Raw genomic sequence first — 25462 nt, forward strand, 5'->3', positions numbered from 1 at the left:
GGGAGGAACATGCACAGAGGCCAGGTGTTGGGGAGCCACGGGTGCAGCCCAGCAGGTCAGCCTCCCTGGGCACAGACAGGGAGAGAGGATGCGGGGCCAGCGAATGCGGTCCAGCGCACACAGCTGAGCCTGAAACAGCCGAGCGTGCATCTGAATCCGGGCCGCCAGGCCCTTTCTATTGCAGTGCCGTTCCCTGCAGACCCTCAGTAATTGTTCATGGAAGAGTTGTAAACGGATGGGTGGACGGGTGGGTGGATGGATGGCTGGGTGGACGGGAAGGTGGGTGGGAGGATGAATGGGACCATGGATGGATAGATGACTCCTGCCGCCTTTATTCTTGTGGCTTTAACTACTCTTGTCATCTGGCTGGAAATGTAAGGCTTGCTAGAAGGTTTATTTCCATGCCATACGTGGGTTCTAAGAATAAAAGGCTTCTTCCTAGTTTCTAAGTTCCTGGAGGAGCTGCTTGTCTCTCTGGCCTCAGGCTCGCTTCTCCTGCTGCTGCTGGAGCCGCTCCTCTCCTCAGGATTTGAGCCTTGAGTCAGGACGAGCTGCCTACAAACAAAGCACAGAGAAAGCAGCGGTCAGCGGGGGCAGCGGCCCTTGCTCCCCCCGAGGCGGGAGTGCGGAGCCGAGCCGGCCAGCCTCCCTCTCCGTCCGAGGCAGCTGTGAGAGGCGAAGGAGGAGGAAAGCGGGAAGGCAGGATGTTCGCTATAATTATTTTCATTGATTTGTCTACTCGGATTCCAAGTGCTGCAAAGCCGTTGTGACATTTAATAAAAATAATTCAAGGTAAAAATACCTCCTTCCTCCCTGCACCCTTCTCCTTCATCAACACCACCTCTCCCCTTCCAGACTCAGGCCAATTACAAAGAGGCAGGTGAAAGCAGGAACGTACTGATGGAGGATAAGGCTGGGGGACCTGGAATCTCTAGCCCTCTACTTGAGACGGCATTGTCCCCATGTCCCCAGCTGGCCAGTGACCCCAGGCAAGTTGCTCCCTCTCTGAGCTTTGGTTGTCCCATCTGTAAAATTAGGCGATGTGGTGAACATGTAGTGTATCCTAACTGGGAGCCAACAGTCTAGGACGGGACCCTTCTGAGACAATGAAACATTCTTTACACGCGTCCTATAGATCTTGCTCCTGTCTGCTGAGTTGACCTTTGATCTCTAGCATTTAACCACGGAAGGACCCTTTCCTCTCCCCCCTGCCCCACCCGATACCACCATTTATTGTTATTTTCCAAGCCATGATAGGTCATGCTTCTTCTTCTCCATCATCAATTCATTATGAAACAAATAATATTCAGCCCATTATACAGAGAAGATCAACTGAGGTGCTAAAGCGGTAATTATTGTTTCCTTGCCGTGGCCTCCAGCGATAGGACTCATACTTTAGATTTTATTTATTTCTTTTTAGAGAGAGGAGAAGAGAGGGAGGGAGGGAAACATCCACGTGTGGTCACCTCTTGCACACCTCCTACTGGAGACCTAGCCCGCAACCCAGGCCTGCGCCCTGACTGAGAATCGGACCAGCGACCCTTTGGTTCGCAGGCCAGCGCTCAGTCCATTGAGCCACGCCAGCCAGGGCCGCAGGACTCATACGTTAAATACACGGACTTGTATCCTGACAACGGTTCTTACCGATGGGGATTCTTGAGGACGCTGAGCCTCAGGGGAGGTTAGAGCTGCTGCCTAGTGACACACAACCAGAAATCAGCAAAGCTGGACCAGACTCAGGTCACCGTGACTCCGGAGCCCACAGCTCTCTCCACGGGCTCTTGCTGCCTCGCCATCATGGGCCAGGGCTGGCTCTAAAGCCAGGCTGCCGGCCTCTGGGTAGAAAAGTTCTGAGACCCACCCTGACTCAGCAGAGTCAAGGGAGCGGGAGGGAGCGGAATTGGAAAGCCTCGTCATTTAGGAAGGCTTCTGAGGGCTGTGGAGCCATCCCAGGCTGCTGGGGGGGGGGGGGGGGGGGGCGGGAGGATGTAATCAGGGTGACTGCATACGTTCCACGGATTCATTAAAGCCTGCGTGCTGGGGTAAATGATTGCTTCTCCCCAGTCCTGCTGAAAAGAAAATCGATCGCCTCCTTGGAGATTTAGAACGGGACAGTGGCCGTTAGAAAACACTCCCCCAGACAGGCGTGGGGAAAGGGGTCTCATTCCCCTTCCAACTCACTCTGTGCATGAAACCCCGGCCATGCCTCCTGGCCTGCAGCATGCTGGGAAAGTCCTAGCTGGGCCAGGGATGTGGCCGAGGCCTTGCTTTGGGTCCCCCTGGGCTCCCCAATGGCATCTCTGCTGCTGAGGCATCTTTGGGACCTTCGCTCTCTCTCCCCAGGCCCCCACCTTCAACCCTGCCCTGTCAGCTAATGGATTTTGCTCTGTACAGAGAGATTTACTAAGCAACCGAATTAGGACGCATTAAGTCTGTGGGTTTGGAGGTTTGTTTTAGAGCAGTTCTCGCCCGGAGAACCGGCTGCTGAAATTAAGATGCATTCTTCTCAGCAAATATTGATTTCAACTAGAAGCAAATCCGAGAAGCTCACTGCTCGCTGGATGTAAGTCCTGGCAGCTGCAGCTGGGACTCTGGGAGGGGTCACGGAGGGGCCCCCCATGTGAGGTCCAGATGAGGCGGTGAAGATTCCCAGTGAAGCACAAGCTGAGAACTCACCACAAAAATGCGCTCACCAAAAACTCACTTGGAGCCCGAGAGTTGCTGGTGGGCGTTACCAGAGGAGCTAAGGGGCTATGGGTCCCAGGTACTGCGAGCTCACGCAGCGCACACAGTCCCCCTGGGGACGGAACTCCCACAGCCACGGCGACGCCGACCTCATGCTTCCTCCCCAAACAGGAGCCCAGAGTTCCCTCCTCCAGGACGCTTTGCTTATGAACGCCATCTTGGCTCTCCATTTCCTCCAGCATTTTTGCACATGCCCAGATGCATCTTCTCTCCCTACCGTCCTGCGTTGCTCCTGTTTCTCCCCAAAACTTCCCAGGGATCGGGACCGCCTGTATGTCTTTTGTATCCCACGCTCTGTGGCATGCAAAAGCTCTGCAGTGGGGAGAGCTTGGGGCTTCTAGGAAGGAAAGGAGTCCATCTAAGTTCTTGATTCATTCAAGAACCGTCTAGATGTGGGCTCTGGGCAAAACTTCTCCGCAGACCTCCCGGTTTCTGATTTCTAAAGAGCAGAGAAATAGGATTGGATTACAGAATCTGGAAGAGTTTCCTCAGCTACTAGAGCTAAAATAGAGCTCGTGTGGCCCTTAGTTCTAGAGAACATCCACTCCCTCCCACACCCACCTTCTCGGCCCTTGGAGGCTGTTCTCGGAGGAACATCCCTAAAGCAGTTGCTCTCTCCCAGGTCCCTCAGACAAGGGAGCAACGTCTTGAGGATACACAACAATTTAACATACATGAAAGAGGCCCCGCATTTGATGGAAGGGCATTCGAACATTTCACTAAAGAAGATATAGGGAGGGCAATAAGCACATAAAAAGATGTTCTGCATCATTAGTCATATGACACAATGCCCCTACTGGCACGGCCAAAAATTTTTTTAAACTGCAATGTGAGGTTGTGGTGAGGGTCAAAGCTCTCATTGCTGCCGGCAGGAAAACAAAATGTATGTGCAGCCGCCCTGGGAAATAATTTGGCAGATTCTTGTAAATTTAAGCATAACCCACATGACCACATGACCCTGCAATCCCAGTCCTAGGTATTTACCCAAGAAAATGAAAAGTTACGTGCACACAAAAGCCTGCACAAGAACGTGTGGAGCAGCTTCACTGGTGAGTGCTAGGACCTGGAGACAGTTTCAACGTCCTTCAGTGGGTGACTGGATAGGCAGAGTTTGGTATAGCCACGTAAGGGAGTGCCACCGCATGTAAGGGAGTGCTACTCAACAATCAAAAGGAAAAAACTATTGATCCCTGCCACGCCACCATGGACAAATCACAAGTGCATTTTTGTTAAGTGAAAGAAACCTGAGTCAGAAGGCTGTACAGGCTTCCATTTCTATGCCTTTCTAGAAGAGGGACGCACAACGTCGTCCGTAGCTGCGGGAGCGAGGCCTCGCAGGGGAGCCTGACTGCGCCGAGAGCAACAGGGGGCCAGGCAGGGCCGACAGCGCTGTTCTGCGTCCTGACCGAGGCCGCAGGGGCGTGACGCCCTGCCTTTGCTCAAACCCACAGGACTAAATGCTACAAGGCGCAAACTTGTCTGTGTGTAAATCTGAACATATATTTTAAAACGCGAAAACAAAAAGCCACAAAGGAGTGGTTAGTCACCTTGTCACAGCTCTGCTACAATGATGGCGTCAGATTGGCTCTGTCCAACCGCCTGGCTTTAAGGGCTTCTCCTTTGCGGCCCAGCCCCGGGCCTCTCGGGTCTCTGGGTGGAGATGGGAAATTTTTCATGAGGACCGAAGAAATGGTCCAGGCTGCCCCCTCCCCCTTTGACTTTTTCCACGGCCCCTTTCTGCAGCCTTGGGCCGTCGGGCTGAGCGCTCTGGGCCGTCGGAGAGGCCTTCTGCAGGGGCTGCCTAAGCAGGCCCGGGGCAGCCAGGGAGGCAGCACACAGCAGTGCCCCTTCTCCGCGGGGGAAGCTGCCCCAGGCCCCCATGGGTGCCTGAAACTGCGAGTAATACAGAACCCCACCTATATGCTCTCCTGTGTGTTTTCCTAAGCACGCCTACCTATGATAAAGTTTAGTTTATAAATTAGGCAGAGTAAGACATTAACAACAATAACTATTAATAAAATAGAATAATTATAGCAATAAAAGAAGGGTTACTTGCACAAACACTGCGATGCTGTGGCCGTCAATCTGATAATCAAGACAGCTACTAAGTGACGAATGGGCAGATATCATATAAAGCACGGAGACGCTGGGCAACGGGATGATTCACGTCTCTGGCAGGAAGGAGCGAGACGGTACAGGATTGCATCACGCTACTGGGAACAGTGTGCAGTTTCAAACTTAGGAGTTGTGCGCTGGCCAGGGGGCGCAGTTGGTTGGAGCGTCATCCCGTACACCGAAAGGTTGCGGGTTCAATTCCCAGCAAGGGCACATGCCTCAGTTTTGGGTTCCGTCCCCAGTCAGGGAGCATACAGGAGGCAACCAATTAATGTTCCCTTCTCACATCGATGCTTCTCTCTCTCATCAATAAATATATCCTTGGATGAGGACTAAATAATAAATAAAACTTATGAATTGTTTGTTTCTGGAATTTTTCACTTAATATTTTCAGACAGCAATTAACCCTAGGTAACTGAAACCATGGAAAAGTGAAAGGGCAGATAAGGAAGGACAAAGACAAGTGGAGATGGCCACCCGGGCACGGAGGACAGGGGGCCTCCAGTGTCCTTCCACTTGGTCCAGCCTGATTCCAGGGCAGAGGGGCAGACAGGACAGCGGGGCAGAAGCCCAGCTGGGCATAGAGGAGGAGGGGCCCCCTGAACTCCCACGGCCGAGAAGGTAGAAAGGAAAGTGGAGAGGGGTTTGTCAGCCCGATTTTTCCACATACTTGTCGTGTGTCTTGAGCAAATTTCTGGTTGCTGGTTAGGGTGTAAAGAGTTATACCTCTGCCGTGGCTTCTTCATCTGTAAAACAGAAAAAAAATCGAACCTATCTCAGAAGGCTATTGAGATTATTAAACGAGTTAATATTCATTCACTTTCCCAACAAATATTTATTACCCATCTATTATGTACCTGTCACAGTTATATGGGCTTATGATACAGATAAGAATTCCTATTTTCATGGGTTTGCATTGTAGGGAGCAGAACAGATAGTACAAAAGAGTAAATATGTGATACAGTAGGTGGTGGAAATGCTATGAAGAGAGCGGAGCTAGAAATGGACGGCCCGAGGGGGCCGTTCTGTACAGAACAGTTAGGGAAGCGGGGACTCGCCCAGGGGGTGGTTTCTGTGCAGGGACCTGGAGGATGTGAGAGAGCGGGGCCGAGGCGGAGCATTCCCCACACGGGAACAGCACGGGCGAAGGCTCTGCGGCTGGCTGTGCTTGCTGAGTGGCCGGAGAGGCTGCTGCTGAGGGGCAGGAGTAAACATGAGATCAGAGAATTGTGAGAGACCAGACGACGAGGGGCTGGTAGTCCATTGTATGCGCTTTATCTTTTTATTCAGAGTAAGATAAGAAGACATTAAAAGCCTTTGAGGAGTGACATGATCTGACTCGCGTTTTAAAAGGATCTCTCTGGACAGTTTGTGAAGAATAGATACAAGGCAGCACAGGGGAAGGCCAGGAGCCCGGCTGGGGAGTTAGTGCTTAACCTAGAGGGGAGATACTGGTGGCTTGAACCAACAGAAACATATATAACACAACGGAGCCCGGCCCTCGGAAAGCGCCCGCCAACGTGATCTGTAACTGTTATTGCCGGCGTTGTCAAGTCAAGCTCCTCATCGTCATGGAGAGCAGGAGGCCAGCGCCTGTGTCAGAGGAAACCGACAGCAGACCTTCCTGCACTCCACACGGAGTTCTGCGAACTTGACGGGCTCCTCTGGCGCCTCTGGGCAGAAGTCTCCCAGTGTCCCTCTGCGACTCTCTGTCTCAATCTGTCCCCCAAGGGAAGGGACAGGGCTTTCAACACCACTTCAGTTTTGAGAAAAAACCAAACAGAAGTAGCCGAGGGGGCAGAGAGTGCCTCAAGGATGGAAAAACAAAGGAGAGCGGCTCAGGCCAGGCAGCACAAGTTGTTGGTGTTTCTATCTGAGCAGCTCATTTAATCTTCAGTGTTCAGGAGAAATTCGTGTGTCCCCGTCCTCAGATGAGAAAACTGGACCTGAGGAAAGCCAGCTCCTAGGGTCAGTAACAGGGACAGTGCTCTGACCTGGGGGTGCTAGATCTCAGGCACCCCCGCCGCCCCCCTCACCGGCCACTCGCGGCCCAGCCTCCCCAGGCTGGTCACGCACATTCTGTGACGTCGGTCCGAGGGCACCCTTCAGGACTCAGACCCAAAGACATGCTTCCGAGGGCCTCCCCAACTTGGGGTCTCCAGTACCTAGAGTCGACCAGCTCTAGGTACTCACTCTGTCTTTTGCTCCTTGGGTACAAAGGTAAGATCTCTTTCTTCCTCATGATGGAAAACAGGGGATTGCCAAGAAGTCTCACCTCTTGTCATTGTTGCTTTGTGCAAACACCGAATGATACGCTCTTACTTGGTAGAATGTTTTAAATTTACCGCCGGGAAAGCTGCCTGTCCGTGACAAGCAAGTTGATTTCCTAGAAAATTTCTGTCTTTTCTGTTCTAACCAAAAAAAAAAAAAAAAAACAACAACAACAACAACAACAAAAAACAACAGAACCTCACCCAAGTTTTTTCCACCTGTGAAATATCACGTGTAACCATGTCAAAGAAATCAAGTATCTTTGGAGAAAGAGCTAATTCTAAGAGTAGGACAGGGAAAAGTACAAGATAAGCCAGAATATCTTTATACCAGAAACAAGGAAGCTGTCAAACATTAGCAAAGATTACAGGATTTGTGTCAAAATGACACAGGAATCAACTTGCATAGGCTCCCACCCGTCAACGCTGGCGCAGCCAAAGCAGCAGGAAGGACAGCGCACTCTGAAAACACATCCAAATGTTTCAATCTGTGAGTTTGTAATACTACTAAAAAATCGAAGAAAATAAACCTCACCAGTCACTTCTGGAGAATGCTATGGAACAAACTCATTCTTTTGGAAACTGGCAAATAAAGGAAAAGAAACACATATCCTCTTCCCGGCATAAGCGAAGCCATCGATAGCCAAATACTTTATAAAGAAAATGTTATTTTTAGAGAAGCAGTACTATGGCTGGGAAACAATATGGCAGTATCATTTTGTAACAACTAATGGATCAGTCTATCCGGGACAGGGTCATGGACAGCTCTGTGACCGAAAGACAAGGAGATATTGACACCTCCTGATGGAAGAACACAACGCCAAAGTAAATCAAGCCTTAATCTGATCAAACCATCCTGATCTATCTAACTGCCCGTTTAAGAAAATTTAGGGACGGGGAACACAGCAAGTGGCACCATAGCATTTGGCAAAATCAGATTGTGGGGAAATGAATCTATAGGACAAAGGATCCAGTTGCTACAAAAAGTAAATTCCAAGAGAAAAATATATATACATTGGAAGTAGAAACCATACGTTAAAGGAGACTTGAGAGACACATGGATCCATCAAAATATGTAGATCTTATTGGATCCTGAGATAAATAAACAAAGTGCAAAAAAATGTTTATGAGACAAGCTAGGAAATTTCGACACCGATAAAGTATTCGATGAAATTAAGGAATTAATGTTCAGTTTTTGGTGTGTGCCTCAGTGAGCCGTTTTGGCATAATGAACCACCCCAATTGATTTAGTGACATAAATCAAGGACTGTTTTGTTGGTTCATGGCTCTGTGAGTCAACAGTCTGGGCAGGCGTCAGCTGGGATGGCTCAAGTGTCCCACATGCTGCGGCTGGTTCACGCGCATGTGTGGACTGCACAGAACCCGTGGCGGTGGCTCTTCCTCTCCTCCACCTGGTCTCTCAATCTCTAGGGGGCCAGCCTGGGCTTTGGGCTTCTTCCCAGGGTGGCAGGCGCGCCAGCAGCAAGAAAGCAGAGACTCTGTGGGCAAGTGCACTCTGAGCTTCCACCTTGCATCACGCTTGTGAGTGTCCCCTGCGCCAAGAAAGTCACCTTGTCACACACAGAGGCAATGTAGGAGGGGACATCAGAAGGGCGTGAGCACTTTGAGGCATGGTTCCTTGGAGGTCACGCTGTGACAGCCTGCCCACAGTGTGACAGTGGGATTATGAATATGATTTTAAAAGAGTGTTTATCATCTAGATATGCATATTAAAGTATTTCCATATAAAATGATATGCTTCAAAGCAATCACGGTGTGGGAGGGAGGGAGGGAGGGAGGGGGTGGGTGAGTGTAGAGATGAAATAAGATTGGCCGGGAGTTATTGAGGCTGATTGATGAGTAAATAGTGGATCATTATATTATTGTCTCTACTTTTGCATGTGTTTGAAATTTTTAATGATGTCAAGTTCCTTTTCTGACGCCCAGTCAACTGCCAGCACTGGGAGACGAGAGGAAGACGAGAGCCTCGGCACCGCCATTGCTGCTCCCCAGATACCATGTCCTGCTTCCCGAGGCAACCAGGGGCGAGGCGGCTCCAGCGGAACTTTTCGAGGCGCCCTGCTCCCTCCCTCTCCTGCAGAATAATGTGGAACAGAATAGCTCGTATAAGCAACATGGTAGGAAGAACCCCATCGGCACTTGCAAATCCAACACTTACGGTTTTATTTATTAGTGCGCACCTTTTCCCCCCCCAGGTTGTTTGGGGACTTAGGACATGGACCTCTTCTAGATAATAAATTGCAAATCATGGCAATTAGAGAAAGAAAGAAGGAGGAGGAAATGAGAGCTGGGGAGGCATAAAGTGGGCGGCGCTCTGAGGGGGGCCCTGTACCGCAAAGTTAAACGAGGAGAAGGGAGAGAAGAGGAGGTGGATCTCACGCACCTGGGATCCACCCGCACTCGCTGCATGCATCACGTGTGCTGGACATTTGTCTTCACAGAAAAAGGAAAACTTGTTAACGTTTAGACATGATTGATCCCGTTTGAGTGCTTGCAATCATTTATTCACTCAAAACATTTATTGAGTGTCTACTGCATGCCAGGTCCTGTTAATGCTGAATGGAAATAAAAAGATGATTTAAGATATTTTTTCCAATCTGTATTAATGAGGATAATTCCAGCTGTAATAATAAATTACAATTCAAAGAGACTGAAGCAGGAAAGGTTACTTTTTGGCGCACGTAGCTGGAAGGCCTAAGCGGGGCTTCAGGCGCAGCTGGATCCAGGTGCTCCAACAATGTTGCCAGGAACCCGTCTCTCCGTTTCCTTCTGTGTAGGCAACATGCCCAGACATGCTTTCCCACCAGCAGCAACAGGTTTACATCCTACCACGTTGGCAGCAAGTGCCCCAGGGTGTGGTGTCCCTGGAATGGCCTGGCCCAGTGCCCTTGGTGATCTGGGAGGAGGAACGCACGACCGCCAGGCCTGGGCTGTGAACCTGGCTCTGCGACCGAGAAAACGTTAGACCTACCCAGCAACACAGAGTGAGAGAGGAGAAGACCCCTCAGAGGGTGATCACAATGTGGCCACCAAAAGAAGGCGGAAGGACGTTGGCCTGACAAAACTATGGCGTCCTTTAAGTGCTTGTAGTCATTCTTTCCTTTACTCACTCAGTACATTTGCACTGAGGGCTTGCGTTCCAATCTCTGTTCGGGGTCAGAGATACAGCAATTGACCAAGACAAAGTCACGGGGCTTCTATTCTAGAGGCAGAAACAGAAAACAAAAGTGTTGACGATAAATTTTTATGTAAATTCCAGGTCGTGATTTTTCATGAAGCAAGTAATAATGAGCAATCTTTTTCTGAAAAGGAGAGTAAGGGGTGAACAAGGAGGGAGGGGGGCTGTGAGGGCCAGGGCGTGAGGCTGGGTCTGTCCCAAGGGGAGCCCCGCCCGGCTCAGCCCCGGCTGCTGCGTCCAACCCCATTCCTTCCCATGATGCACATGGCTGCTCCCTAAATGCACGGGGCAAGAGGAGCACTGGGCAGGGAGCCAGAGGGGCCCAGCCCAGGCCTGCTGGGCCGCAGCTCTCGGCAGAACCCTGGGCCGCTCAGCCCGCCTCTCTGGGCCTCACTTTCTTGGTCCCTGGATGGCATGCCCACATGTTTAGACAGTGTATCTTTCTTGGAAAGCAATGCCAGCTATCACTGATTGCTGCAGGCCGCCCTGACGTTGCCTAAAGGCCATCGGTGATGCAGTGTGTCCATCACTGGGAGACGGGGCCTCGGTGCTTGTTTGTTAGTGGTTGGTATTAGGATTTGGGCCATGCACGCCAGCCAGGGAGATGCCCAAGGACTCTCCCAGAGCAGGTAAGGTGAGGTTTGCCAGATAAAATACAGGACCTCAGTCAATCTGAAGTTCAGATAAGCAATGCATTAATTTTTAGTATAAGTATATCCCAAGTCTTGCATGTGGCATACCTATAGTAAAAAAAAGGTTTTTTAATTTGTTGCTTATCTGAAATTCAAATGAACTGGCCATCTTGTATTTTCATTTTCTAAATCTGAGCCAGACCCAAGTGGGGTTTGGGGGTGAGGGAGCACCTAGCTGCTCCCACCTTCCCCCCACCCCACCTTTTCCACACTTCCTGCCTCTGTCCTAGTCCGCCTCCTCGGGGTCCTCACTGCCGCGGGGCTGGGGGCAGCGAAGGAGGAGCAGGGAGCCCCCCAGAGCAACGGCCGGGGTGGAGCGAGTGTGGGGCACTAAGGAGGAAGGACAAAGAGAAGGAGAAGAGCTGGGTGAGAGGCCGGGCAGGGCCGGGGGCAGGGGGCACTTTCTGGAGGCTGCCCGCCCTTGCAGGAGTGGGACGTGGGGGTGGGTGCAGGCCCTGAGCACCGCCAGGGCAGCAGCGGCCCTGCTTTCCAGTCCCCAAGACGGTGGCAGCAGGGGCCATAAAGCTTCTTAGAGGTAAATTATCTCCCTCCCAGGCAGCCCAGACCCCAGCAGAGAGAGAGCAGAACAGAAGCCGATTACAGCCGACAAGCTGGGTTTTTAAGCCTCTCGTATTTTCACTCTTAAAGATCCTTTCCTGCCGCTGATCGGTGTGGCCTCCGGGGGTGCTGGGGATTCCCAGGCACCCATGAGGATCCCTTCACTTCTTCTCCATCTGAGGATGAGCACGTGGCTGAGGGGGCAGCGGGCTCCCAACTGAGAGATGGTGCCAGGGATGCACGTCTCATGCCCCAGGTCCCCCTCACACACCTCCCCCAGCGGTGGCCCCGGCCTCCGGGACCTGAGCCCCTCCAGCGACAGCTGCCCCAGGGTTTTAAGCCAGTGCCACGCCGGTGCCCTCTTCAGTCATAAGCTCTGTCCTGTTCCCCGGGGGCCTCCCTGCAGCTGGCCTTGTGCGCCTCTCTCCAGAGCTGGGAGGGGCCTCAACCGCCAGCCTACGTCCACGGCAGGGTTCCCCACTCCCCACGCCCTGCCCAGCCCTTGGGGGCATCTCAGTCCCTGGGGAAGAGTGACAAGACCATGTGCCCACCCCACTCCTGCAACCCGAAGGGGCTTCATGGGAGCTTGGGGGGAGCAGGGGAAAGGGGAGCCCAGGGAGCCTAAGCCTCTGTGTGTGTGCGGAGCGGGGCGGAGGGGACAGCGCGGGGCAGGGCTGAGCCCCAGGACTGATGCGCCGGTTCTTCCCCGGTTACAGTGACGTCTTCCCCGGGGAACTCCCACTCTCCCGCTCTATCTCTGCACCCGGTTCAGACTCCTCACCACCCACACCCGGTTTGTCAACATCCATCTCAAAGGTCAGTCCTTCAGACTGGACACCAGGTCCCCACAGAGCGGCTTATCACCTCCTTTGCTCTGAGAGCCATACCTTTGTTGATGCTGCCCAAGATTTTGTTAATTTCTAGGCAAAGGGGACGCTGTCTCCAGCCACTGACCCAGTTACCATGAGGGAAGAAAACTCCCCAGATGCCGAATGTTTGAGGAACCCCACAGGAGGAAGAGAAACCCCGAAGCCCCGAGGTTGGTTGTGGCAGATTTCCTCTCTCCGCCCCATTTTCATTTCCACTCCCGGTCGCTCAGCATCTCCCCTCTTCCGCCCTCTCTGGCCTTCCTGTCTTTTTCCACTTCTTTTCCAGCCCGTCTTGGGCAGACAGAGGATAACTGCACGACCTTGGGCAAGTCCCTGTCCCCCTCCGAAGCTTCCCCTCCTCCTCTGAAAACGGCGGTGGCGATCCCTGGGCCCCCTGCTTCACAGAACCCGAGACTCTGTGCAGATAATTAATGCATGAGCGAGCACTTTGGAAGCTATTCAGCACTGCACAGATGAAAGGCCTTATTTATTTATTTATCCATTTATTTATTCCTCTGGCACGTGACCCTGCGCTGAGAACTCCATGAAGGGAGAGAAACAAGCAGAGCTCACGACCGCCCAGGGCTTGAGTCCTGGATGTCAGAGCCAGTGGGGCCTTGGGGAACCGAGAGCCCAGCCCCTTTATTGTACAGACGGGAAACTGAGGCCTAGAGAAGCGTAATAGCTGAGGTTCATTAAGTAGTCTCTAAGTACTTTGGGGTATTCATTTGTTAAATTCCCCAAAACCCTATGAAGCAGGCACTCCTCTTACCCTGTTTAAAAGATGAGCAAGTTGAGGTCCAGAGAAGTAGAGTACCTCGCCCCAGGACATGCAGCTAATGGGGGCAACATCGGCCAAGTTCAGCCCAGACGGCTTGATCCAGGGCATGCGCCCAGGGGGTCGGGAGCAGGGGCTCCAGCCAGGGCTGCCTCCTTTCCAGCCTCGCCCATGTGGAAAAGCGGACTGGCCACTGAACGTGGCTGGGGCCCAGAGAGCAGCTCACTGGGGCCCCGTGTTGTGACCCCCCGTGGGGCCCTAGCGTCACCTTGGGATTTAGGCCTCCGGGTCCGAAGGAGGAGGCTTGAGAGGAAGGGAGGCCTTAAGGGAAGGGTATAGAGAGGTGAAACGGCTTCTGGAAAAAGGGAGAAGCCAGAGAGTAGGAAACAGACCCCGCAGAAGACAGGGGCAGAGGAGGTGGCATGAGAGGGTGGCGGCAGGGGGGTGACAAGGATAGACTTGGGGCGCTCTGTGCTGGCTCTCATTTGATACGCTCCTATCCTGCCTCCTCTCTCGGGCATAGTGCTGGGCACAGTGCAGGGGTGGGGGAGGGGTAGAACAGCATCCTTTCCCTTCAGGGATTCCCGGTCCAGCAGGCAGGTGAGATAACGGACCGCGCCTGCGTGCCTGGGAGGTGCCAGCCCCGGTACTCAGGGCCCGAGGGTCATCAGGCACGCGCCCTGAGCGCAGCATCTATTGTTCTGAAAACAAGGAAGACCAGAAAAAGGGCCCACGTTTTAAAGTGGAAGGAGCTATGGGCTCAAATTCAAGACCCCTGGGTTCTGATCTCTCTCATTTCGTGACCTTGGGCGAGTCCCCTGACCTTTATTGGCCATCACCTTCCCATCTGTGAAATGAGGGTGATGAATCCCCCCTGTCTCGCTGGGGTATTGAGGGGCACACGAGCTTTGGGAAGACCTTGGTGATTAGGAGGTGCCGTCAGCTGTTAGGATGCTGACGGGCGCGGGGAGGGATGGGGCCGAGCTGACTAGGAGGCGGTGACAGAGAGGGAGAGTGGCCCTAGGTCTGAGCTGGCCCCTGGGTGGTGCGACAAGCACCTCAGTCTCCCGCTTTGGCGCTCACGGCTCCTTCCGCCACAGCGGATGCCAACAGTCCCCACCTGCGGCCACCATCCTGGCCTTCCTACGCAGACCAAGTTGCCAAGCGCCTCAGAGATGGCCTCAAAGAGACCTCCTTCCCAGTAAATGCTAGCTTTGAGGAGGAAAAAGACCAGAGAGCGGCTCCCAGGACAGTCGGAGGCGCGGGGTAGGGCAGGCACCTCCACTTGGCCTTGGCCTGAGGGGAAGGAGCTGGGGGCAGCTCTGCGGGCTGGCCTTGCCCGTGGGACACGGATCCTGGGGTCTGGTCCTGTCTCTGGCTGCCAGCCACCACCGCCTCGTGTGCCGTGGGCCCAGGCGCCGCCCCTCCCCGGGCCCCAGGCTGCTGGCCGTAACAACAGGGTGGGGAGTCAGTGATTCCCACCTCCCGCTCTGAGGCTGGAATCAGGTCGTGAGGATGGAGGCAGGGAGGGAGGGGGGTGTGAAGGGCGCGCAGGGGAGATGGGGGGGTGGATGGAAAACAAAAACACCCGAAGAGAAAAATTCCACTTGTAAACTAAATAGAGTTACTTTGTCAGGAAACAGGGCACACGGCACCATAAATATTAAAGTAATTTACTATAGAACACCGTCCTGTTTTATTTGGTGGTATTCCCCAGCCAACACCGCGGCGCTCGCCTACTTGGAGAGCATTGGAGGTGTGGGCGGAGCCGAGGAGAAAAACGAGGGGTTGTCTTCCCTGGGCACCAACTTGGGGCAAGTCAACCCTACCTGTCTCCATGGAAACAGAGCAGGACCAGGTGGGCCACTCGGCGGCCAGAGAACCAGGGCACCGTCTCCCTCTACGGGGTAAAGCTGGACACAGCTTAGGCCAGGAGGGAGCCTCAGAGACGGGGCCCCAGGCAGGCCAGGGTGGGGCGGGACGCGGCCTCTTAGAAGGCGGTGACCCAGTCAGCTGCCCGTCCCCGTGCCCTGCAAGCACAGACGTCCCTAGAAAATGAGGCCGGTCTCAGGTGAAACATAAAGAGGGAAAGGAACCAGGGTTTGAATCCTGCCTTACCTCTCACTCACTGACGGAGGCAAGTTGTTTAATCTGTCTGAGCCTTTCTCATTTCATCTGCAAAGTGCAGATCGCTCCCCTCACCTCACAGGGTCGCTGGGAGGGTTAGATGAGATCGTCTATGCCAAGTATTTGATCCTCCCAGGAGCTTGCGCCACTGCCAGTCCAGGTCCCTAAGCAGCCACTCACTCTGGAGGAAGCTGCCCGCCCCTCCCGCGCTCTGCCCAACCTCGCGCCATTCAGAGTCTGGCCCTTCCTCCCTGTCCGCCCACAGGTGCACGACGTCCCCCAGCAGTGATGAGGGTAGAAATCACCGAGGCTTTGCAGGCACCCGCCTCCTGCCGGCCTCGCAGCGGTCCTCACCCCCGTGCATCCAGCCAGGAAGCAGAGGTGCGGAGGCAGGTGCCCAGGCCACGCGGCTGTCAGCCAGGGGTTGGGCCCGCGCAGGAACGGACCTGTGCTCTGAACTACAGCCCTTGCTCGGCTGCCCCAGAAGGAACACTGGCCAGAGCACCAGATCCCAACCTCGGCTCTGCCACCAGTCAACCGTGCGACCTGGGCAGGTCTCTCCCCTCCCTAGCCTCTGTGTCCCTGTCTGTCACCGGGGGCGAGGGGGGATCGCTATGGGTCCTCTGGCCCCAGGTTTGCTGGAGTGGAGGGAAAGCTTGGGAAAGCTTGCCCAGGGGCTAATTACCTCTCCTGTCATTATCTTCTCGGTCACCGCTCCCCGGCAGAGACAAGTCCCTGCGCCCACAGCAGGTGGGGAGCTCTGATCTGGCTTTGGATGTAAGTCTCTCCCACACGTGCTCTCTCCCCTTTTCTCAATCGCTTCACTCCCGGGGCTTCAGTGATCAAAGCGCCTTTGCCCCGAGCCTCCCAGGCAGGCAGCCGGTCTGACAGGCTCCAGCGAGGGAGAGGGCCGCCCCGTGGGGCGGCGGCGGCTGGGCAGGGCCCCGGGAAGCCTGGTAGGCAGGGTCTCTGCAGGGAGGAGGTGGCAGCAAGGGGTAACGATGACGAGGGGAAGGAGTGCTGGGACGGGGCGGGGGTGGGGGGCGGTGGCGCGGCAGGGTGCTGGGTCCCTGATCTTTAAAATAATGACCATCGTGCCCAACCCCTGCCAGAAAATGAGTCCAGTGTGGTCCCAAAGAAGCATCTTGGTCAAGCCATGAGTTGGCAGAAAGAGGAAGAACTTTGGCCCTGCCCCACCCCCGCTGTTGCCAGACCTCCCTGAGCCCCATTTTTCGTTGACGCAGCGCGGACAGTAGAACCTGCCTACCTACTGACTCGCTGTGATGATGACTGGGCATGTACAAAACACTTCATTGAGTGTCTGTACACAGAAGGGCATAGCCACTGGCCATCTGTATCTGTCCTTTCTCCCCACTGTCCCTCGCGGAGGCCCAAGCTCCTGAGCTCTAACACCCTGCAACACGCCCACCTCTCAGGGCGGATGTAAACATTCAAGAGCGAGCAAGAGTAAGGTACGCGGCGCTCCATAGCGGAGCTCCTGCGCCCTCCTCCCCCAGCCTCCGTCTGCGTCTGTGAAGGAGCGCGTCTTGCTCCCTGCTCCAGGCTGCCACGGGCAATAGGGACGGGTATGGGGCTTGCATGGCACGTGGCATAGGCCTGGCACTCGCGGGGGACCTCAGCACGCGCGAGCCCGCGTCTCAGCCCATGGCCTGCAGTTCTGTGTTTGGCCCATTGCAGGGTTGCTGTCAGGGGCGGGCAGTGCTTCCCAGGCAGTTGGCGATGTCCAGCCGCTCAGGGCCACCGCTGACAGCAGCCACCTGTCCTCCCAGGAGCTCAAGGATAGACAACAGGTAGCGCTGTGCTTCTTAGCCACCAAGCATTAGTACTGCACGGGGACCGAGTGGGTCAAGGCCTTTCTCTGCTGGCTAAACGGCGATTGGCCACAGAGCAGGAGAGGGACGCGGGCCAGGCAAGAGGGCTGTTCATCTCCCACCGCCTCCCCGGGGGTGGCTGCGACAGTACCTGCTCAGCTTCATGGGGAGGGCCCACTCCCAGCAGATAAGCAGGCCAATCTATCTCCATCAGAGACTCCCGCTCAAGGGCAGCACCATAAATCCCACGATGGGAGCCCGCCAGCCAGCCAGCCAGCCACTCCTTAGCGAGCCTCTTCCTCCCGGGGCCCTGCCACTCTGCGCTCGGCAGCATGGAGTATAATCTGCAGTTCTGCATCTGATCCATCAATAACCCCAGGAGAGGCACCTCCCTCCCGCTCCGCGCTGGTGAGACAACCGCCGGTTCTTACCTCTCCTCGAAGCTGGGAGCTGAATTCTCCCCCCGACGAGGACCGCTCTCACTTCTTGGAACAGCTGTGTGACTGTGTGCTTGCGTTCTCCAGCTTGTCAACCCTTCCCAGCCTGGGCTGCCGAGGACGGGAAGGGGTGATCCTGACATCGCCCCGGACGGGGTGGGTAAGACGGGAAGCAGGGGCGTCCCGGCGGGGAGAGGTGAGCAAGACTGGAGGCCCAGAGCCACAGACTCCTCAGCCAGGAGGCTGCTTGTGCCTAGATTTTCCCATCTGTACAATGGGTCTCCATTCGTTCGTTCATTCATTCATTCATTCATTCATTCAACAAACGTTTACATGTCAGGCCTTGTTCTGAATGCTCTATGTAGCCATGAGCAAGATAAGCGCCTGCCCTGAGAAGCGTGCAGCCTGGTGCAGGAGGTGGGCAGCGGGAAGGTAAACACACAGAGAAATTCGATTCTTTCAGATTGTAATATCTATGAAGAAAATTGAAAGGTGCTGGGAGAAAGAGCGGCTGGGGCGAGAACAGCACTTAATACGGAGGGTTCAAGGAGGTCTGAGGGAGCAGGGTTTGCGCCAAGCTCTCAGCCAAAAGGGGGAGCAGCCAAGTAAGGACAGGGAGGGAAAGGGGCCCAGCAAGTGCAAAGTCCTGAGGCAGAGGAGAGTGTTTCCTACATAGGAAGAAAGGGAGCAGCGTCGCTGGGGTGCGGAAGGGGTGGTGGAAAATGAGGGAGGCGGTGGACAGAGCACTCGGGGCTTCGCAGAACACAGGCCATGGGGACCGGTGCCGCTGATGCTTGGAATGGGAGCCACAGCATTTGCCAGAAGCTCCTGAGCTGGGAGGGCAGCGATCTGATGCCCTGACTCCTGAGCCGGATCTCTTTAGCTGCTGTGCGGAGAGTACATTCAAGGGAACAGGAGAGGAAGCACTTGTTGAGGAAGGAGGCCCCACAGTAAGTATGAATATTTGATCCAAATGAGCTTAGAAATGAGTCAAGGAGAATGAGGCTTCTAAAGGGCCAATTCAGCCAAGATAATCTAAAAAGCAAAAGCCATTTCAGCCTTATCCCCTGTATACCAGGCAGCAGGGAATGAGAAAGAAGTGGAGTGTTATCCCTGCCCTTGAGGAGGGGCCAGGCCAGTTGGGGAGGCCAGCAAGGAGGGAAAAACCTCCAGGCACGGCCAACCAGTGGTCGGCCCTACCCAGAGAATCGGGGAGGGCTTCCCAGGGGAAGTGACTATTGGCCAACATTTATAGGAAGAGGGCATCAGGACAGACAACACACAGCAGGGGAACCTAAGACACAGACTCAAGGCCACGCAGAAGGACCAAGGTCCGACTCAAACCCACGCTGCCCACATGGCAGGGCCCATGCAACTGCAAGACGGGTTCTGGCTCCCGGTCACCGAGTTCCCCAGCGGAGGCCCCAGATGCCGTGGAGCAGAGGAAGTCACCCCGCTGTGCCTTGACCCGCCTCCTCACCCACAGATGCTGTGACGTAATAAATGGCTGGTTATAGCCCCTGCTTCGGTGTCATTTGTGACACAGGCAGGGTAACTAGAACAGCTCCCCGTTGCCTGCCCTCATTATGAAGTTCAAGTTCTTGAGAATGATTTGCCAGGCCTTCCTGATCTGCCCAGACAGTTTCCCAGGCTCGTGTCTTCCCACATGCCCTCCACAGCCCCTGCTTCTGCCCCGGTGAAGTGCCTTGGGTTCTGGAACAGAGCAGGCGCCCGCTCTTCACAGACGCTCTCCCCGGCCTGCAGGGCGCTCATTCCTCCTCCACACCCGCCGGTAACTCCATCCCAAGTCCCAGGCAGGCCCTGCTTCCTTCGGGCAGTCCCTCCGGCTGCCTGCCATGCGCTTTCAGATACTATACCCGTCGCTCCCAGGCACAGCAGGATCCCTTCATCCATCGACGGTGCCTGGCCTCATGTCGGGTGAGCTCGGCAGGGGCAACAAATGTGTTTATTTTACTGCCTCGTCTCCAGCACAATGCCTGAACATACTGGCTAAAGAAGTGCATGACTGAGTGTGAAAACGAGTTCTTCCGCATGGAAAGGGACCAAGCACACACCAGGCTGTGCCTGAGCCCCTCCCCTGTGCCAAACACAGCTGGGTGCGGAGAGCACCCATCTACCTCTCACGTCTGGGGAGTGCTACCGACAGGGAGGAAGCCAGTACTAGGGCAGTCAGAAGGAGAGCTCCCTCCAGGAAGACTTCCTGGAGGAAGCGGCATTGAAGCTGGGCCCTGAGCGATGGACCGCACTCCAAGAGGCGGACACAGAGGGGAAAGGCGCAGTTGGGGAAACAAAAGGAACTGTCCAGACTGAGTCTAAGGCAGTGTTGCTCAGCGTGTCTGTCTGGGGACCACACTCTGAGTAGCGCTGGTGTCAAGGGACCCAGAAATGACTCAGGGCACCTGGACAGAGGAAAAATTGATTTCACAAGGGAGCCGCCAACCTGCATGCCAGGATCTAGTCGCTGAGAGGATGCAGGTGGCGGCTGTTTGGAGCAGGAGGTGAGGGGCAGCACCAGGGCCGGAGCCAGAGCCTCAGAGACACAAAGGCCAGGCAAAACGCCCTCCCCCGAGGCCGCAGGGCCCCACACGAGACAGAGCCGCCCTGTGTGCGCTGGCCGTGGGCCCGGCGGCCGCATCCCTGCCGGGCTGGTGTATTGCCTCCTAACCTTGCTGCAGTAACGGATCCCTTTTTGATTCTGTTGGAGCCACGGACTCTCCTTTGAAACATTCCCATGGACACACGCACTGACCCGCTGACCTAGGATTATAGAATTTCCAGAATCACACCCCCAGTGAAGTACTGAAGTACTAAGCAGCCCTTTGGGCAATGTGAGAGGTCCCCTAATTCCAGGTCCACTAGAATCAGCCAGGCCACACGGCAAGGCACCAGAAGAAAGCTTGCAGGCGTACAGGGCTAGGCAAAGGGAGGAAGGAGACCTTTTTCTAAGTTTACCTGAAGGCAGGGTGGAAGCTGGGAGATGCAGTCAGAAGCCCAGGGGAAGGAGTTCAGGGTCCCTGAGCTGGAGGATGAACGCTGTGGGGAGGGGAAGAGGCCCCTATGGCTGAGGCAGGCCCAGGGGAGGGCAGCAGGCTGGTGGGTCTTTGGGACGGGGAGGGGAGAGCCCTGGGACCCTGGCAGAGGCTCAGAGCCCAAGGGCCTCTTGCCTCGGTCTTCCCGTTTGTGAAGTGGGACGATGCTCGCCCTGCCCCTTTTTCCTCCACGGGATCCAGGAGGAGGCTGAGATAAAGCCCACCAAGTGCGCGCCCCCGGGAGAGGAGCACTGGATTAGCACGAGGATTATAAAAAGAGTCATCCGTACTGCACAGGAAGCGGAATGCAAAGAAGCACCCAGCCTTCTCGAGAGAGATAACAGGCGAGAGCGATAATGTCGGCAGAGGATGGAGAGCGAACAGCGGGGGACTGGTACCGAGATGGGGGGAGAAAGCAGCTGCTGATGCAGAGGGTGCGTGGAGCAGGCGCGGAGCTGCTCCCAGAGCCTCAATAGGGCCTTTGAGCTCCAAATCAGGCCCCCCTCCTGGGGAGAGGCCCGCAGGGCGTGTGAAGGCAGGGGGAAGCTACGGAAATCATCGGCAAGCTGGGCCTCTCTGACTGGTTCCTGCCCCCTGAGGACTTCAGGAGTGGGATTAAGGGGAGGCAGACCCAGCCCCGCCCTCTCCTGCCGACCCCATGGCCACCCAGTTCCTGTGTCCCTCTGAATGTCAGAGAAGGGTGGGCACTGTGCTCTCTGGGTGCTCACCACCTGCTGGCACCCACGTGCTCCTGGGCCACGTGGCTCTCTGCCTCCTGCAGACGGGGAGCGCCAAGGGGCAGCCTCCACGCTGCTCTGCCAGTGTGCGGGAGAGGGCAACGGAGGCACCGAGAGACCAGAGTCCCTCTCATGCCAGAGCTCATGTTCCCGGCCACTAGTTATTGACTCTAGTGGCTCTGAGATCCAGAGTGGATGGTCCAGGCCTCAGGAGGGGTCTGTCCTCACAGCACAGGAGGCAGCTCAGGGCTCCTGCAGTAGTAGGATGAGGGGGCTGGGGTGGGAGCCAGCCAGTGAGGTGGGGGGAGCGGGAAGGCAGCAGACACTGCCGCTGAGTGAGGCAGGGAGCTGATGAGAGGCAGTCAACCATTTATAACAACCGTAAGTTCGGGGAAACCTACCACGTGCCAGGCATTTACCTGATGGAAGGCGCCCCGCTGAATCCATGCCACAATTCTATGAAAAGGACTCATTTATGCCTTTGCGACAGGCACTCAGAGAGGTTACATGGCTTGCCTCTGGTCACGCGGCTAGGAATTGGAGAGCCCCAATTGGAACAAAAGTGCGTCAGCCACCCAGCACCTGCTTTTCCCGCTGCCTATGCTGCCTCTCCAAGCACCTCCTTACGATCCTGCGTAGGTGTACGGGGAACGGGTTTAGGCAGAGGGCAGGTGGATGGAGACCACAAGGGAAGCATCATTCTGAGGACCTGATTCCCCACAGTAAGGGGAGGAGAGCCTCTCGGGTCTCTAGGAGCAAACCCAAGCCGTGCCTGGGGAAAGACCCCTCCAAGCAGGGGCCAGAGAGTGGGGAGGCCGCTGCCTCACTCCTGCAGGGCTGCCCGCTTTGTCTACCAGTCACTCACCAGGCCTCCTTGGGTCTCTGGCCTCTCTATGCCCAGGAATGCCTGGCGGTATTGGCTTTGCCTCACATAGTAATTTTTCAATCTGATTAAAGCTGTTTGTCTCCCAGCCGCTTCTCTGCCCTGCTGGAGAGAGGTACATCCTGAATCCTGGCCCTCGGGGGAACAAATGCTGTTAAAGAGCCATCAGCCTTCAGATGAGACTCAAGACCCAGGGCAGGACCTTGGCACCGCTCTGAGCCCTGGGCAGTGTATCAGGTTCATGAGCAGAAGCCCCGCCTCCTCCCCACCCCCAGCATCTCTCCCTGTTTCCTCTGGACTCTCCTCAAGTTCTGCTCATTTCCACCCTGCACTGCTGCCCCTCCTGGGGACACTGGCGTCTTTTAGCTGCACCCTGGCCTCCCCGCCTCTGTTGTCATCCCTCCTACACCAGATGCGCTCATTCATACATCTGTTACTTGGCTCACTCAACACCTACTACGCGCCAGGACCTACGATGCGCTAGCAGCTGTGCTAGGCCCTGCATACCAGAGTGTAAGACATAGTTCCTGCTTTCGAGGAGCTCACAGTGTAGCGGGGACACCCTGAGAGCCAACAGATTTGAACTGTTTCAAAAAGGATAAATGTCCGGGTATGGCTAGCCCAGTGCTGCAGGGACAAAGGGGCATCGGAAGGTGTCTCTGAACAGGTTAGTCTTAAAGGACCCATAAAAGTGAGGCACCTGGACTTCCCCTATTTCTCATTTGTTGAAATTCTGCTTCATCAGCAAGGCCCAGCTTAAAGATCCCTTTTTAATTCCTCTTAACCCAAACCGGTTCAAGTTGGCTGTGTGTTTTCTCCACTTGCCCACAATATGCACTTCTGTTCTTACGGGAGCTCTGTGAATGGCCCCTACAAGGCCCTTGCCTTTGGTCAAACTGACTAGCCAGCCCGCCACTCAGGACGGCGGTTCCCTGGGTGATGGGCGACAGTAGCGCCCTCTGGAGGTCGCCAGTGCAGCAGCACCTCGCGGCATTGGGGCCATGAGTGATCTTTCTCCTCGGCGTCAGCCCCCACCAGCACCCCCGCAGCCGGCATCATCTTACCCGCCCCTGGGCCCCTCTGCGGCCCACCCAGGGCTCTGTATGCCCCGCAGTAGCTAAGAGGTCCTTCTGCTTTCTCCTTTATACCTCCTCTTCCAATGATGTCTGCTGATGCGGCCTACGGGGTTTCAACGGGTGACCACCGCCGTGGCCACGCCCAGACCACCTTCTCAGGACCCGCTTTGGAGCATGATTTGAAGAACTGTATTGATTCATGAAATCAGGGATGTGTGCGTGGACTGTAAATGGAAAAGAGAAGCAATGGATCACCCGCTACGTGACAGCCGCCACGCTAGTGCTTCACATAACCAGATAGAGATTATTTTAAGGGGGGAAAAAAAGAACATTTCTTCTGTTTCCATGTTGGGGATTGAATGAAAGGGAGCGAGACTGGAGGCAGTTCCTAAACACACATGTTGACGGCAACAGTGCATCTACCCGTATAAGACATGCCGTGCTCCATGTTCTCCGTCTATCAAACTCCCTCTTTAAGCACGGCGTCCCGCGATCTCTGGCGATGGATTGGAGCGAGGACAGAACCAGACAACCGTGGGCCTGAGCCTGTTTTCCGGACGGTAGATCGTGAGCCCGTCATTTAACCTCTCCAGAGCTCCGCGTCCTCATCAGTGCCACAGGGGTAAGAGCAGAAGCCGCCAAGGGCTCGCAAGGATTGCCTGGACTACCCCATGCCATGCGTTCCCATGGTGCCTCTCGCACCTTAAGCGATACACGTTAGCTACTCCGATTATTATCGTATTTCGTCGTGTGTAATGCTCACTTTCTTGCCCAAATTTTTGAGGGGAAAAAAAGATGCACATTATATATGGGTGGGACTGATTCCATACCTATATAAATGTTTTTAATTCTTTTATTTATGCTTATACGTTAAAAGCATAACTAGAAAACAATAATGATATCTGTATGCGAAATAATATCCTGGAATACGATCATTGGATTTGTTTCTAAATATAAGTAAATTAAAAATTGAATTAAAAAATTAACACGAAAGATTTTTTTTCTTGGAAGTTTGGGCCAGGAACACAGGTGCGCATCACAATACGGCACCGTCACTACTTAGACGCCAGCTTCTCCTCTTGTTGGAGTGTCCACGTCTGCTCGCTGTGCAGTTGCGTGGTGAGCATGAGGGATGGCGGGAGCTGCAGCAGCCCCATCCCCACCCTCATCCTCTCAGATCCCAGCAACCGGGCCAGCGGGAGTCAGCGTGGGCCGGTGCCAGCGCTGCTGAGAGGCACTGGCCGGGACACGGGGGCTGGCAACTCGCCTTCTCGTGGAGCCACTGTCACGGCGCCGAGGGAGGCGAAGGAAGCCAGGAGCACTCACACCGCTCCCACAAGGCTGCAGAGAGGCTGAACCGGGGATGTTTTTCAAGCTGTTTAGGGTGATCAGGTGAAATTCCCTATATTAACATGATTCCCTAATGGATTCAGGCGGCAAGGGAGACGCCATTCAACTGACTATTTAACAAAGCTGTTTAAAGAGGGAAATTGTGGGGATCATGTATTATGCATTAGCTGTGAAAAAAAATTCTCTTTAGAATTTGTCTCAGTCTTCTGAACGTTGGAGTTCCGATAAAACACCGAGTTTTCTGATGTATGTTTTACAAGCATACAAACACACTCACACCCACAGCCTTCTCTGGCTTTACCCCACCCCCGCCCCCATCCCTGGTCAAATCCTCAAGAGATGCATTTAATCCTCCCCCGTCCCTTAACTGATCTAAGGCAAATATGCAATATCATTTTTCATGTGTGCGTTAATAATTCAAACTTCACACCAAGTTTTCAAACTGGATTGGCTTCCTAGGCTGATGTGGAAATGTCTGGGTCAAATATACTTTAAAGAAAAATTCCTTTAATTAGTTTCTTTTGAACATTATACAAAGGCCCAGCTTGCTAGCAAGGAGATTTATTGCCATCTTGACATCGCTCCCATGTTTATCAGTGAAATGATTCCATCGCATTGGAAATAGGACATTGCGGCTCCACAGGCTCTCGCAGGCTTGCATATTTGCTACTTCTCTCCTTGCCTGCTTCTGGGGAGGCTCTGGGCATTGTTCTCTCTGGTTTGAAGCAGGGAGCAGCCTGGCCT

The 25462-nt window shown here is 54.6% G+C and overlaps 1 protein-coding gene across 1 annotated transcript in view; it reads left to right on the top strand.

The window, feature by feature from the left end:
* The first annotated feature begins 10914 nt into the window (after nt 1–10914).
* The window catches only part of TMEM132E (transmembrane protein 132E), a 106214-nt gene continuing 91666 nt past the window's right edge, over nt 10915–25462 (top strand). Inside the window, exons 1-6 of the mRNA XM_054593096.1 lie at nt 10915–10958; nt 12352–12395; nt 14327–14492; nt 15619–15734; nt 17052–17164; nt 17710–17818. Coding sequence (XP_054449071.1) covers nt 10915–10958; nt 12352–12395; nt 14327–14492; nt 15619–15734; nt 17052–17164; nt 17710–17818 — 592 coding nt within the window. The remainder of the gene's footprint in view (nt 10959–12351; nt 12396–14326; nt 14493–15618; nt 15735–17051; nt 17165–17709; nt 17819–25462) is intronic.

Source organism: Pteronotus mesoamericanus, unplaced genomic scaffold (genome assembly GCF_021234165.1).
Source record: "Pteronotus mesoamericanus isolate MK-2021 breed Mesoamerican mustached bat unplaced genomic scaffold, CSHL_Meso_final scaffold_408, whole genome shotgun sequence".
NCBI lineage: Eukaryota > Metazoa > Chordata > Mammalia > Chiroptera > Mormoopidae > Pteronotus > Pteronotus mesoamericanus.